Source organism: Anneissia japonica, unplaced genomic scaffold (genome assembly GCF_011630105.1).
Source record: "Anneissia japonica isolate Jap-2015-1 unplaced genomic scaffold, ASM1163010v1 scaffold287800_len1627635_cov199, whole genome shotgun sequence".
In the NCBI taxonomy this organism is placed as follows: domain Eukaryota; kingdom Metazoa; phylum Echinodermata; class Crinoidea; order Comatulida; family Comatulidae; genus Anneissia; species Anneissia japonica.
Genome location: NW_022731299.1, coordinates 1,123,845 through 1,139,699, shown reverse-complemented (window position 1 = coordinate 1,139,699; position 15,855 = coordinate 1,123,845). Strand labels below are relative to the sequence as shown.

General features: G+C 35.1%; 1 protein-coding gene across 1 annotated transcript in view; it reads left to right on the top strand.

The window, feature by feature from the left end:
- Positions 1 to 1,406: 1,406 nt before the first annotated feature.
- The window catches only part of LOC117115317 (fumarate hydratase, mitochondrial-like), a 23,313-nt gene continuing 8,864 nt past the window's right edge, over positions 1,407 to 15,855 (top strand). The window contains exons 1-2 of the mRNA XM_033259058.1: positions 1,407 to 1,479; positions 1,617 to 1,820. Coding sequence (XP_033114949.1) covers positions 1,407 to 1,479; positions 1,617 to 1,820 — 277 coding nt within the window. The remainder of the gene's footprint in view (positions 1,480 to 1,616; positions 1,821 to 15,855) is intronic.

Sequence of the window (15,855 nt, the reverse complement as noted above, 5' to 3'; positions counted from 1 at the left end):
GTGTACTGTCGATTGTCACAGGGAGTTGTCAGCTTTTTCTTTTTAGCGTTACCAGTACAACATCCCCAATCGTCATGTTTGCTTTCTTTGTATGTAAACCACTTCCACTCTGTATCTTTTTCCTCACTGTATCCTTTTTTGTCAGCTCTCTTAATGGCTGTGTTACAGTAGCAAAGTTGGGTACAAATCATGGACAGTATGATGGCATGCTTTAAACCATCCCTGCATCTTTTGTTGCCCTTTAGTCTCTGTAGTACATAATGTAAGCTTTAGTTGTGTTTTTTTTGTGTGTCACCAAACACTATGATGTTGGCACTGATGTTGCGTGCTTCTGATATGCCTTTTAGGACTTGCTCAATCACATTTTTGAAGATTTCTGCTGCTGAACATACACCAAATTTTAGTCTCTTAGGTCTTCTTAGACCAACATGTGTTACAAATGTTGTTGTTTATTTATGTTCAGCATTTATGTAAATATTGAACAGAGTAGGTGACAGTAGTTACACCATTATTTATTGAAAACCAATATGTATTGCATAATACATGTGACCATGAACACCCAAAAACCTCAATTTATACCAAAGACAATCCCTGTCAATATGATCAAATGCTTTGTGCACATCTATAAAGCACACAAAGGTTGTTTTTTTTAAATATTTTTCTGTTTTCAATTATTGATGTTAATGAATATACATGGTGTAGGCATCCACGTTTTTGTCTAAACCCATTTTGTTCCTAAACGTTGTCTTAATATTTCACCGTACACTTTACATATTACAGATAATAATGCGATACCTCTATATCCCACTGGATTTCGTGGATCATTATTACCTGCTTTCGGAATTGGATTGATTAATCCCATTTTCCATTGCGTTGGGCTTTAAACCAATTCCAAAACATTTACTAAAAAGAGAACATATAAAATTTATATAGATGTATCATTTTTAATTACTTCGGCAATCAAACCATCAGCCCCTGCAGCTTTTTTATTCTTGGCACATGCTACAGCTTCTTTAGCTTCATTAAAACTTATTTCATCATTTTAATGAGCAGCTAGGTGATCTTTATCGGGCGTTGATGATTTGAATGTTAGGAGATCTAGTCGAATATTATCAATGAAATCGTTATCAAAATCTTTATTATCACCCCTGCACCGACTGTGCTTGAGACGTGGACTAATAGCTTCTTCAAATTCTTCACCCATACTTGGTAATCTGGTGGTATGGTAGCACACTTTGCAGGGGCTGTATGGCATCCCAATCCATTACTGTGCTGGTACTGTACTTCATAAACTATGATAAAAGTAGTTAATTATTTATAACAATTCCTGGTTGCTAATCGTCATATCTCCCTTTGTCTGATAAGTGACAATTTTGTGTTTGTAATCGAAAGTTTCCATTTTCAAAATGAATACTGCATGTGAAACAGTTTTGGGTCGCTATGGCAACCAAGCTCAAATACTAGGTCATCATATCAGAAGTTTGAATACCAACTTCCTAAAATTATAATTATAATTTTATGTAGATTCCAGATAGTACTTTAACCAGTTTCTATATAATGTTGTTTCAGTATTAGTGAACAGAATATTTCATTTTATTTATTTTTTCATCTTGTAGGATTACCTTTTGTTACTGCACCAAACAAATTTGAAGCACTTGCAAGTCATGATGCCTTGGTTGAAGTGCATGGTGCCCTCAATGTAGTTGCATGTAGTCTAATGAAAATTGCAAATGATATACGCTTTCTAGGATCAGGACCCCGTTGTGGAATCGGTGAAATTATCCTCCCTGAGAATGAGCCTGGTAGCAGCATCATGCCAGGTAGGTATCATTTTGTTGTCTTTATATTAATTGAATCTTTTTTGTACCGGTAGCTTGCCTTTCGACCATAGAATTGAACATTTTTAAACATTGCAGGAAACTTTCTTTTGCCAGTGGTATGACTAAGGCAAAAATGAGAACAAGTATATTGTATGTTTGCACTGTTTTTTAGCCATTCTGACCCTCTATTACACAGGTGGGCAAAGTGCGGCCTGTCAGCAATTTATTTGCAGCCCACGAAAATGAATGAAAACCCCTATGCATGCAACCCACCAAGCCACATTGGCTAGAAAACACGTTTTTTATGGCCCAACACCGATCATACGTAAACAGTAACATTAAAACTGAGAATAAAGTGATGTAAAAGCATTGCTTGGAGGTTTTTGGAAGCCAACTGAGAAACATCAAAGTTTGGGTGTGGCCCTAAGTCTTAAATCAAAAATTCACTTTAGCCTTCCGACCGATTTTTATGCTCAATTGTAAAATTGGTAGTGTCAGTCGAAGTGGTTAACACATAAACTCACTACTCACCAACTACACTAAATAGGATATTTTGGCTTTCATTCCCCGAGCCCTGTTCACCTTGGCTTCGTATTATCATATGACTGATTGAGTGATTGACTGATCAATTGATTGTTTATTGTTTGATCAGTTTCTAAGTTCATCGATCATTTTGCCCTTCGCCTGGGATAGTTACAGTAAGGCTTTCAAGGTAACATAGTCACACATGACGTCAGCTACGCGCAATTTTGCGTTTTTAGATTATCGATCATATAGCCTAACTAATTGCCATTTCAAAATCGCATTAAGTGAGCATTAGCTTTGGGGTAATGTTGAATGTAATGTACCCTAATTTTACGCGTGCGCTCCATAACGCGCGCGTAAGCGTACATCAAAATTTCAAAATGCTCAACATCATTTTTTTACTAAATTAGAGCATGTTTCAGGCCATTTTGAGCATTTCAAACTTTTTTGAAATACGCGCTCGCATTTTTACTTGCGCAGCACGTATAGAAGCTAGACATTACGTTTTTTCACATAGTTTGGGTTCCTGACATTGTTTTCACAAATTTCCATTCTTTTCGGTCATCTTATGGCCAATAGCAATGAGGTACGTGCGCATCAAACATAGGGATCTTTGCGGGGATTTGTGCCGATATACAGTGAAAATATGCTAAAGTAAGGCCTATTTTATCTGAATTCAACAAACTGAATATTTATCGATGACGTCATTTTTGAAAATGCGCATTTGAGCTTATCTTGCTTATCCTTGGTCGATGGTCTTCCAACTTTCAGTATGTTATAGCTGAGACAATTTTCTTTTTACTTTTTGATGACGTCATGGTCAAAATAATTGTTTGTTCTGACCCCCACATCTTTCTTTCCTCAAAATGTTGATGAGCCCATATCATCTTAACCATTCGTCATTTCTGAATCATATTAAGTGAGCATAATCTTCAGGTTGAAAGTCATGTACCTTAATTTTCCGTTCGCGCTTTTTAGCTTGCACGTACGCGTGCATCAAAATTTATATATGCTAAAAACCATATATATATTTTTAATCAGTTATAGCTCCTTAGGATGAAAGGTGACCCAAAATTTTTATTACATATTCTGAAAGCACACGAGTTGTAGATATGATTTTATAGATCATTATGGCTGATCGGACATTGTGATGTCATCATATTGACATCTGAATTCAAAAAACTGAATTTTTATATGATAAATATTATAAATGATAAGAAGGCGTTTCTCAATGAGAGATACATATATCTCATATCAGGAGTCAAAATTTTGTGACATTATCATGCGCACGTGCGTCATGACGTGCACGTACACATGAGTAAATCTTTTAACGTCCTCCTAATTCTTTTTTAAAAAACTGAATTTTTCAGCATTAAAAAACTGTTCAATCCACACCGCCGCACTTCCTGGGGGTCAAAGTGCGGCGGATCACCTAACTCGTCCGCAGTGACGAGTTTCAATTTAAATTTTTAGTATCTAAGTTTCAATTTGTTATTTTTATTTTGTGTTCTATGGAGGAGTGCATTGATTGTTTGGGCTTTCCCCTATTCTCGCATCCTGGCTAAATTGTTCTTTTATGCTGAATAATAATTATTATTTATTTATTTGTGTATTTTATAAACATGCCTATATCAAAATATGTATCGACCATGGAAATAAAACAAAGAGGATACAAACCATGTGTGTCAGCTTCACCTCAACATAATTGTTGAAAACGTTTCTTTCCTCAAATTATACAGTAGTTAATAATTTCTTTAGTTAATTTCTATTGCAATGAGTGATTTTGTCGGTCTCTGAATACAATAATATATTTGCTTTATTTTCATTATCACATCACTCAGTATAATTTACTTTATATATGTATTGTTATAAATAGAATATTTGGTATTGTAAATGGAGAAGCAACAAAAAAAAAATATGACAAACTAATTTGCCAAAATAACTATAAGCCTATAACTTATTTTATAAATCTAAATTTTATTGAAGCACATGATACAAATATATATCGCATGGAAACAATAAAAAGAAACGTGTCTCCAAACCAATCGACTTGAACATTTGCATTGTTTCTGTAAAAAAAGATAACACCATTTGATACTGCAATGAAATCTTTAATAATAATAATAATACATCAATCAAATTATACAGTAGTTAATAATTTCTTTAGTTAATTTCTATTGCAATGAGTGATTTTGTCGGTCTCTGAATACAATAATATATTTGCTTTATTTTCATTATCACATCATTCAGTATAATTTACTTTATATATGTATTGTTATAAATAGAATATTTGGTAATGTAAATGGAGATGCAACAAAAAAAAAAAATATGACAAACTAATTTGCTAAATTAACTATAAGCCTACTTATGTTATAAATCTAAATTTTATTGAAGCACATGATACAAATATATATCGCATGGAAACAATAAAAAGAAACGTGTCTCCAAACCAATCGACTTGAACATTTGCGTTGTTTCTGTAAAAAGAAAGATAACACCATTTGATACTGCAATGAACTCTAATAATAATAATAATAATAATAAAATACTACGAAAAAGAATTGTTAATATCTGATAATGTTGAAGTAATATAGCCTACCAGTAAGTTTCATACATCTCCCTGATGTTTAACAAACGGTATACTCAGGTACTTGTTCTATTAAATTATTACAGTATTCGCAGCCACAGCTTCGGCGCTCTATACACCACGGTCGAAATGCATGACAGAAATATACCAACTCAGGGCCGAAACGACCCGGGCCGAAACGACCCAGGGCCGAATCGACCCAGGCCGAATCGACTCTGGGCCGAAACGACTCTACACCGGCTAGGCCAGTCAGTAACAATAGCTATTGTTAGCCTACTCTGTAGGTAGCCTACCCCATACTGTCTTATATAATAATTATTGAGGGGAATATTTCCTGAACTAGCTAGGCCCTATAGTTTCAGCTTACTCTGTCTGTAGGTACACTTAGGTCTACACTGTTACTGTCTTATTATTTATCAAAACTTAGGCCTAGCTAGAGAGAATTATTAATTACTATTTTTTATTTAGGTAGGGTATTTTTTACTTTAGAAAAACACCAGTTGGTTATTCTTCCAAAATGCAGTGTATGTTTTTGTTTGTTTTTCATTTTATTAAAAAAATAATATTTAGGGCAGATATGGGACCAAGATCCCTGTGCTAGTGAATCTGATTATTAGCACACAATGTAAATTGTAATTATGAAGTTCAGGAATAATTATCTTCAATTTAGGCTCTCCAAGAAAAATAATAATAATAATAATAATTAATAATAATAATAATTAGCTGTCTATGATCATACTGTATTGTACATGATGATATATTTAATTTTTTCAAATTCTAGAGTGAAACTTTATGTAACATTTACGTCCTAATTCTGCAAGTGGAAAAGTATTTTGTTGCTAGCGAATGATGGAAGTTTAAATTAAACATTAAATAAATTTATTTCCATAGATAATATACTGATACATACAGGAAAAAACAATGCCCAAATAAAATACCTTCTGACCATTTATTAGTAAAAGATCAACTCTATACAAAATATTTAAATCTTGTAATTATCTCTCATTTGAGATTTGAACTAAATTCATAAAAACCATCCTTTCCAGTATACATTCATGATTTTACAATAGATTTATTACATCAGGTATTTGCTTTTTGTTTAACAAATTGTAGATGGTCATCACATACTATTTGAATAATATTTGGGCAGAGTGACTCATAAAGGAAGCAACTGAATACAACTGATGTATAATTATCCAGAAAGTCAATAGAATGTTTGTTGAACATAGAAACATTCCTGCACAGAATATTTTTTCAGTAGATGCCAGTGGATTTTGTTCATCTCTTTGGGCTGCAAAAACATTCTGACAGTAGGCTTGTCAACTCTAGTACTGCACCAAATTTTTGAATGAACAGCTCAAATTCCTGGATTGAGAGAGAACAAAATAATTGTGATATATCATTTTCAAAGTTTAGGATAGGAATTATTTCATGGCTTATATTTTTAATACTATACATTTTAATTCACATTTGAAGTCTGACTACCAACTTCCTTAAATTGGTGCCAAATATCTCCTACTGGAAATTGGCTAATACATTTATTATTACAGTATTATCATGTAGGATTTCTATATTATATTATAATAATCTGTTTGGTGCACTGCAAATATGATTTCCATTTTAATACATTTGATATGTATTAATAATAATTTATGCACAGATCAATCTGATAAGCAAAATGTTTTTTGGTATTATTGTTTTATTTTTAAGGAATAATGAAATTAATTTGCTTTATTTACCTTTTGGTATATTTGATACAGCGAATTTCTATTGAAGTCTTATTACTGTATTATATCTATAGACATGTCAAGTATATAAATATATATTAAAATAATTCTGTCAGTTATTAAGGTCTTGTTTATGATAATTTTCAATGATTTGGCAGTCTTGTGTCAGACCACCCTGAGGTTGTAAAATGCAATTTTCACCATAGCTACAACAGACTGTTGTGTGTTGGGGTTGACATAATACCATGAAGTTGAATACCAACTTATATAGTGCATTAGAACCAGACCCAAAATTCTTTATATAGGCCTAGGTTAGGCTAAAAATCACAAGAGAAAATGACATCATATACATATACATATCGCAAATACATCAAAAAAATGAATTGAAGATGTAGCTGAGTAGACAGCAGCAAGAAACAACTCTGTAAAAAGTTTGTTTTTTTTCTTTGATATTGAACTGAAAATCTGTTTAATTTGGATACCAGAAGCTCTTCTAATATACAATGACCTGTCTAGATGTTACTTGGAATTCATTTGCTGAAATTTTAAAAGGTAAAATCAGAATATAACTCTAGGCTCAAGCACCAAAGCTAGTCCATCTCAGCTCAGCAAGCAAACCAAGCTTTCACACCTCCAGAGACCAGCAGCCAAGTTGTTTATTCGAGCCTATGATGTTAGGCTGCCTTCTATTGTTCTCTCTACTACTGTCCTAAGGATACCTCATTTGCATTACTATCTGCTTGGCTTGGTATCATACACTTGACAGGCCTAGAAATGAATATGTTCAAAATGGATACCATTTCAAAGAACTTACTCAATATATTTAATACAACATCCAACGAATCTTTCTATGGCTTTACTAATGAAGAAGCCGGATTATTATCCTCAACACCGATTATTATACAACCACAAGCTAAAGATCATCATGGAGAAGAAAACACTAAAGAAATAGTAGAAACAAAGTCAACTGAAACACAAACTGAGCCATTAGATGCCAGTGTCTTTCATATGATTGAAAATCTGAAGTCGATGTTTGTTAGCAGAATTGCTGAACTTGAGGAGACAGTCAAACAGCTGAGCGAAAAAGTGAACACTCAGAGTCAGATAGTTGTTCCAGAACCCGAAGTTATAAGTACAATTCCAACATTTAACAGATTTGCTGTTCTCGAAGCTGACTGTGAGCGTGTTCCCCAAACTGTAGATGATCATCTACAAAAAGAAAAGACGACAAGAAAAACATTTTAGCATATTATAAAACTTTTTAATCAGCACCGCACGCGCTTTATAAGGGTCAAAGTACGGCGGATCAACAAACTCCTCTTTAGTGAAGAGTTCAAATCTAGTTATCATTATTATTATTAATATTATTATTATTATTATTAGTTGCTGTGAAATGAAGGACGAATAAATACATAATATGTTTATACATAATATTTTTGTAAAATGAAGCAAACTTGTCCACGAACTCATTCATGTTTATTTTCAATAAAGGGAAGTTGAGAAAGCATTAACACTAATTTTTTTTGCTTCAAAGTTTCAAATGAGGGAGCGACTGGGGGGGGGGCGCAAGCTTTTTGTGGGGGGGCGTCCACTCCCCACCCCCTTGGATACGCCACTGCTTGATAGGTGAGTTTACAAAATAAGACCGGACTTGGCCATGGCCATAAGAGAGGGCCATCCATGCTGTTGTTGTGTTCAGCCCAGGGATCAGCCTAGACTGCATCAGGACACTTCCCTCTCCACTCATTTAGGCCAATGAGTCAAATAAATAAATATATATTAAAATAATTTTGTTATTAAGGTCTTGTTTATGATGATTTTCAATGATTTGACAGTCTTGTGTCAGACCTACCTGAAGTTTTAAAATGCAATTTTCACCATAGTCCTAGCTACAACAGACTGGTGTGTGTTGGGTTGACATAATACCATGAAGTTGAATACCAGCTTATAGTGCATTAGAACCCAGACCAAAATTCTTTAATATAGGCCTAGTCACTCATCCTAAAAATTACAAGAGAAAAGGGAAAGTGACATCAAACAACTTGAATACATACTGCAAATACATCAACCATCATAATAATGTACAGTATTTGTATATAACTGAGCAGTATTATCTTTATCTCCAGACATGGAGCTATTAGGGCTAGGGCCTAAGCCTAATCATATGTAGTGTACACTAGGGCCTAGGCTTAGGCATAATTATTTATTAATACAGGTAGGGCCTAAACTAACTTTCCTCGATTAGAATACAAAATATTCTCTCAAGAGATGTCGTCTCAAAGTAAACAAAAATAGATGATGCGTAGAAAACTGGGCTTCATAATTTAATGTATGACCAAGCCAGACCGAAGCCGGCTTTCCCGCTTAGGCATAGGCCTAGGTCTTAGCCTAAGACTAGACGTTTGGCAATAGGCCTAGATACGAGGCAATTTATTTTTATGACAACCAGTATGCCTATATTCAATTCTACTAATTATATAAAATGTAGCTAATAAAACGTGAGCCTACCGTAGTAAAAGTGCCGAATAATTTATTGGTTCTCTATCACGGCTAGCTCATTCGCGATGAGGAAGAGCGTAAACATCTTGCCAACAAACCTCTTCTCTTATCAGATCTCCATAGCAACCCCAGATATCTCATACATATGCATAATTAGTGAAGCAAACTGAATTTAAATTAGCTTTCTTCAACCGTCGCGATACAACAGTCTTGAGAATTTATCGAACTAATTTATCTGTTAATTAACTAAACTGATTGATTTTCGTTCGGTTTTTGGATCAAAAGCGAATAACTTTCCTAAAGCAACAAAATGGCCAATTCAAAGTTTAATCTTGTAAACCTTCATTTTTTGTGTTAGAAGGGACAGTACAACTTTTACATTCTGTTCCCCCACTCATCTTTCTCATTTAACTTTAGTTCCTCTATCCTTATCCTTTCTGTTTCATTAACCTGTCGCCACTTCCACTTCAGTATCTTTCATTTCTCTCTGGTGTTTTTCCATCGTATGTTGGTAAAAAGGTGAGCTTTTATCTTTCCTCCTATATACAATATTACTGTATGTTCGTTATATCTTTCTCCCAGGCTTCTTGCAGTCTCTCCTATTTATAGTACCTCTACATTGTATTTTGTACACCACTTCTCTTTGTTTGCAATTAACCTTACCTCCTTCTTTGCATACAGTGCAGTTATCTCCTTCATATCTCATTTTTTCAAATGAATTGGATCTCGCCAACATGTTCTTGATGCTATCGCCTGCTCTCTCTATCACTTTTTAGTTTGCATGCCCTCATTATTTTAGAAACCTCATTTTTCCATTTTCCCTTCTGGAGGTACATCTACAAACATTACAGTTTCATATCCTCCTTTTGTGTACCAACTCCTTCTCTATTCCAATTCCTGGACCATCCTTATTGATAAATAGTTGAACCTGCGCTTTCCTTTCGTCATCCTCTACATTCTCTGAAATATTTCTCAGGGCCTGTCAGTCTGAGAGTACCATTTTCGGCCAACTAAGATGTGTATAAGAGACAGCGGAAATATGAATCAGGGGGATCTGGGTTCAAATTTAGGGGGTGGGGGTCAACATGTTTCCCCAAAATCTCAAAAAGGAAGGTGGAATTTTAATTCCTAGATGGCGTGAAATGATCTTTCCCGAATTCTGAGGTGCCTTTTATTGACTTTTAAGTTCTAAATTCAAGGTTTTCCCCCTCTTGAAAACATTCCATAAATCAATGAACCCCAAAGAGAAAAAGAGTCGGGGTTCCCCAGGGAAAATTTTGATTTAGATGGCAGGAAGTGAGCTGTTTTTTACTTTGACCCAAATCCACCAATATGAATTGCGAAAAAAGTGTAACTCGGTCGGGGACCGGATAAACACTCTCTCCGCTCTCTTCCTTTTCTTTTCTTGCATATTTTTCTGATCTTACAAAAATCTCCATAGACATTATATATTTTCTGCCAAAAAGTGCACCAGGTCCGCCACCAATATCTGGAATTTACTCTTCAATGACAATGCTGACTGTCTATGTATGAGCTACTGGTCATGATTTCATGTAATGTGTATACAGCACCTTGCGAGTCGGTCTTCTTTCTTGTTGACACATTCTCTCCAGACGTATAGATTACGTACATATCTCTTGTATATCACACACTTGATGCCTCTTTCAACTAGCCTTTGTCAGAGCCCTTTGTTGGTTGTCCCATTGGTGGTTGTCCCAAGTTTTTTAGACAACCAGCTTCTCGGGAGATTCTGGGGTATCCCTTGTATCTTGGTGTCAGCCTCTATCAAACTCATTAATAACCCTAGCTCCTTCACGTCTCTCTGTGGAATTGTAAGTCACTTTCTTTCATTTACTCCCCACATCTGTCCATCTAAGGATAGAGAGCCTTAACATCCATGCTACCTACTATGTAGGATCTCAAATCACAAACTGGCTATGTACACCTCTTTATCTCACTTTGGTGACTCTCACATGTTGTCTCACTGTCTCAGATTAGGGGGCATTTTGCAAAAGGAAGCTTGACAGCTGTAGCGTTTGCTAAAATATCAGAATGAAATTACAGCCATTGCTGATGTTAAAATTGAACCTATGATTAATATTCCTGATATCCCTCCCAGTGATTTTGGTGGGAACTACTGTACCAACATAATCAGTAGGCATCTGGCAAAATTTTCCCAATATCGAAAACTTGCTAAAGTATCTTTAGCCAAATTAAAGGGCTGTAATTGCAAGTGGGCCTAATACTCTGTGGCTAAAACATAAAACCAGATTTTCAGTGATTTTTCCTGGGGTTTTAGGGAGCCTATTTCCCCTATTGGCACCTGTTGGCCTGGGGCTGGCCCCCAAAACCCCTATGTTAATCTGGCTCTGCAGATGAGATTCCTCAGTCACTAGGAATATGTGCTTTTGAATTAAATTACCCTTCAATTAAAACTGGCTATGTACAAACTGAGTGTAAACAAGCCAATATCATTCTACCCAAAACACACCTCCAATTCCTCTTCGAGATGTGGATGTCCAAGAAATCAGTCTTGCACCAACTCTTGCAAAAAATTACTGAAAACTGATTTCTGAACACACATATGGATCCCTGCTGCCAATATGGCAACCAAAAAGGTAAATCAACCACCCACTGCATTATTGATATTTTCCATAATCTGGTTTCCCATGCTGAGAGATCAGGTATAATACTACGATCCTAACCTAATTTTATTGCTATTTTTAAAAAATGATGTAAAGGAATATAGAATCTAAAATTTGTCAAAAATGTCCTTAATTATAATTGATATTTAATGTGTTTTTGTGATGTTTTGATGTTGTTTTTAGGAATTGGTGGTGTACAAAAAGCAAATTTCTAATGTATTTTATTGTACATTGGCCAAATAAATGCTGTGGATTGCAGAACATTCATTTTTAATGGAATATTAACAGTGAGTCGCCCTAAATTGTAGGAAATAAATAGGGGATAAAAAATTTGCATTCAAACTGAAGTACCATTTCAAGCCATTTAGGGAAGGTGTCATAGACATAAATATAAAAATGGTGGTCTTGATGTAAAATTGACTTTCTGGGCCCCTCTATTTTGAATTCCAGGATCCACCACTGTTTAATGTTGTATAGTTACCAACCTGAAACATTTGAAATGCGTGAATACACCAGCTGGTTTGGAGGTGGTGGGGGTACATTTTTCCCTGAATTCATAATAATTCGTTATCATGCATAGACTTGTGCTAAATGAGTGACAAATTTATGATCACGCAAGTGTTTCTGCAAAATGCGTGTTTAATCCGGAAAATCACTTTGAAATGCGAGAGCGGCGCCAGCGGGGTGGCAGGAGGGCTTAAGCCCCCCACCGGACAAGTAAAGCCTCCCCCCCCCCCTCCGGACAGAGCTCATCGGGCAATAAGAGACACATTCAGACCATTTAACATATAAAAATAAGCTCACACCAAGCCAACATGTCTGTCAGTCTGAGAGTACCATTTTCGGCCAACTATACGTTGATATTCTTTTAAAAAAATCTCATTTGGGAGGGGGAACCCCTCGTAACCCTTTCTCCCAGCTAGAGCCTACGAGCTCAAGTCCCCCGTCGGACAACTTAGCCTCTTTCCCCCCCCCCCAGAAAATATATCCTAGAGCCGCCACTGTCGGTAACTATGATGTTGTACTTTGGTTGTTTCTATAATCTTATTGTTAGAATATTGGCAATGAGAAATACTTAGACATGGGGATGTGCGAACGCACAAATGTTGGGAACCAATGCATGAGCGAACCCACTTAATTTTTCTAAGATTTTAAACTCGGTTTGTTTTATACAGTAGATAGCAATCAATTGTACAAGTTGAGGTAAACAAATGTTTTAGATGCATTTCTTAATTATTAATATTAAAGCATTTTTATTTGTCAAATTCTGTCGCGCCACCAGTTGAAACCAATTAAATTTTTTTTAGGCAATTTAACTATGATCTGATTTTCATCATATTTTGCTGTTTTATGTGTAATTTATGATTCAGAATTAAAAATAAAATTATCCGTCCCGCCACTTATTAGAATTCGGTCCCGCCACCCTTAAAGTATAATTTGTTTTTAAAAGTGTTTGAATCGATTCCATTTCCATAATTCTTAACAATATTATGATTTTAAAAGTGTAATTTATGATTTCAGCTTAAAAATTATTTTGAAAAATTAAGAACATTATATCTTAAATAACGTAAATATATTGATGTGATTCCAATACTGTTGTTATGTTGCCATCATTATAGAGCCCTTAGTACTATAACTTTGCCATTTCTGTCAAAAATGTGCAGGAGGTATAAATGATCTTGAAATACATGCTTACAGTACATAATTCTACTGCGTTATTACACGACTGCGCTGGTAGAAGCTGTTGCATCTTGGCTGATTTTTACTGTTTCTTTGCTGTCTTATCTATATTTTTTTGTCAGTTCATAGTTCTGGTGTCTGTCTATGCAGTTTGTACATCCCTCTCGTGAATTTTGTCTGTAGTCTTGTATTTTTTATGGAATTTGACTGATTTTTTGAACTGATTTTTTGAACAACTGAATCTATGCCTGACTTACCACTAGCCAACATGTGCTACGGCCGATTGCACGGATCAAACAACATTCACCTGCACTCGTATACACAACACGGATATACTGGCCATAGGGCTACGCAATATCGAGGCAGAAGAGCCAACAGGAAAATTATCAGAAAGATCCAAGCTATTCATTTCGTTTTGTTTTATTTGGCATTACATTAAAATGTAAAGTACAAAAAATATCTAAATAGAAAGAAACAATATCAAAAATGTCATAAGTGGTATAAAATACTTCATCAAAAATAAATTTGAGTTACCTTGAACATCATATACCACGTAAAACATTGATATTAACAAAACAAAAAAAAAACAGATATTAATGCCAGAATAACCCGTGAAATTTCTGAAGAACTTGTTTCCAACGGGGTCCTAAAAAATCACATAGAAACAAAAACGGAGACAGACAAAAGAAGTGGTATATGATGTACAAGATAAAACAATAAAAAAAGAAAAATTAAATAAAAAGGACCACCAACAGTACCAACAACGTTATCAAAGGAACAATAAAAACAAGATAATTAAAGAGTAAGAGCAATATTACGGAATCTTTTATCAAGGTGATGCTTTAATTTTATTTGTTCCTGTGCATGTAATGCAATAGGAACTATTGTAATCACTCTTCATTTTTCCTTTGTTTTTTATTGTGTGTAGTATGTGTGTGCGTGTGTGTAGACATTTATGCAAATGTGCATGCGTCAAAGAAAAGCTTTCCGACATTTTGTTTTTAAACCTCGCGATGCGAAGTTCGATGTTAAGTTTCTGCAGTTCAGTTCACGCTAACCGATCGGCAAGTCGGCATGGATGAAACTATTTTGGTTTTACGACAAAAAAAAATCAACTGCTGTGGCATAGGTATTTTGAAGGCCTAAAATAAAACAAAAAGGTTTTAATACTTGCTGAAATACATCGTTTTTTCATTTAGATCTCCATTCTTCACTAACTCCATGCGCCTTTTTTTTCTGTTGTATGAGTAGTCATATGAAGGTACTATATCCCCGACAGTTGGCTAATGCAGCAATGTACCCTTTGAATGCAAATTGAAGACAAGTGAAGATATAAAGGCAGCCGACTGTCAGGTACATAACGACTATCTAACTTTCCACAAAAACATTAGGGCTAAGCTAGGCCTAGTTCAGTACAGTAGTTACTGCAATGCGAGGGTGGTAGATCGTTCAGTCAGTGATATCGTGTTATCGTCTAACATTTTAATAATGTGTGTAAAATTTAAGAATGCACCGTGTGGGTCGCTTTCTTTGTTATGCGGTAGTAGTATACGTAGCAGAGTGACGGCAGCAATCTAAGCCAGCCTAGGGCCTAGATAGTATACTTTCTTGATCATTGTGATCAAAACTTCGGGTGACAGACGATTGGACCCAACTGATGTGGACGATCGGATCCAAGATAGCTTCAAATAAATTGTAGTCCTAGTAGGCCAATGCCACCACCCCCACTCTTGATATCGTTCCAAACTACTGTAAAATGAAATTACTGTATGTAGGCCTAGGCCCTATGCCTATGAAATTTTTTCAAAGAAATTTACCAAAAATATTACTGTAATTTGCCTGTCGAATTACATTACCAGTGTGGTCTAAAATCACTATTTTGGGCCATAAAGACTCCCCCTGTATTTTTCAACCTCCACACAAATTTGACCCATATATATATATATATATATATATGTCATTGAAACAAAAAATAAGGACAACAAGGCATGTAGACTGTAGAACACTTCATTTATTTTTGAAAGAAATTTTCGGCCAGTCCTCAGGCCTTCATCAACTTTAATGAATGTACAAGTTGGCCGTTACAAGATCTATACTGTACAATATAAACAATACAATAGAGGTGTAGACGGATTATAGGCCAATTATCTAATAGTTTATGCGGTAATATATAAAGAGAAATCCGACAGAGAACAAAGCGGTCAAGCATAGAGATAGTGGTGTTATAGACAAAACAATTCTTAATTAAGCGTACATAGTAGAACAATATGGTGGGAAGCGGACTTAACTACACAATAAGTAAATGGTTATGAAGTCTTAAAGAGTAAAAGATGGAATATATGAATAAAACAAAAACAAACCAAAATAAACCT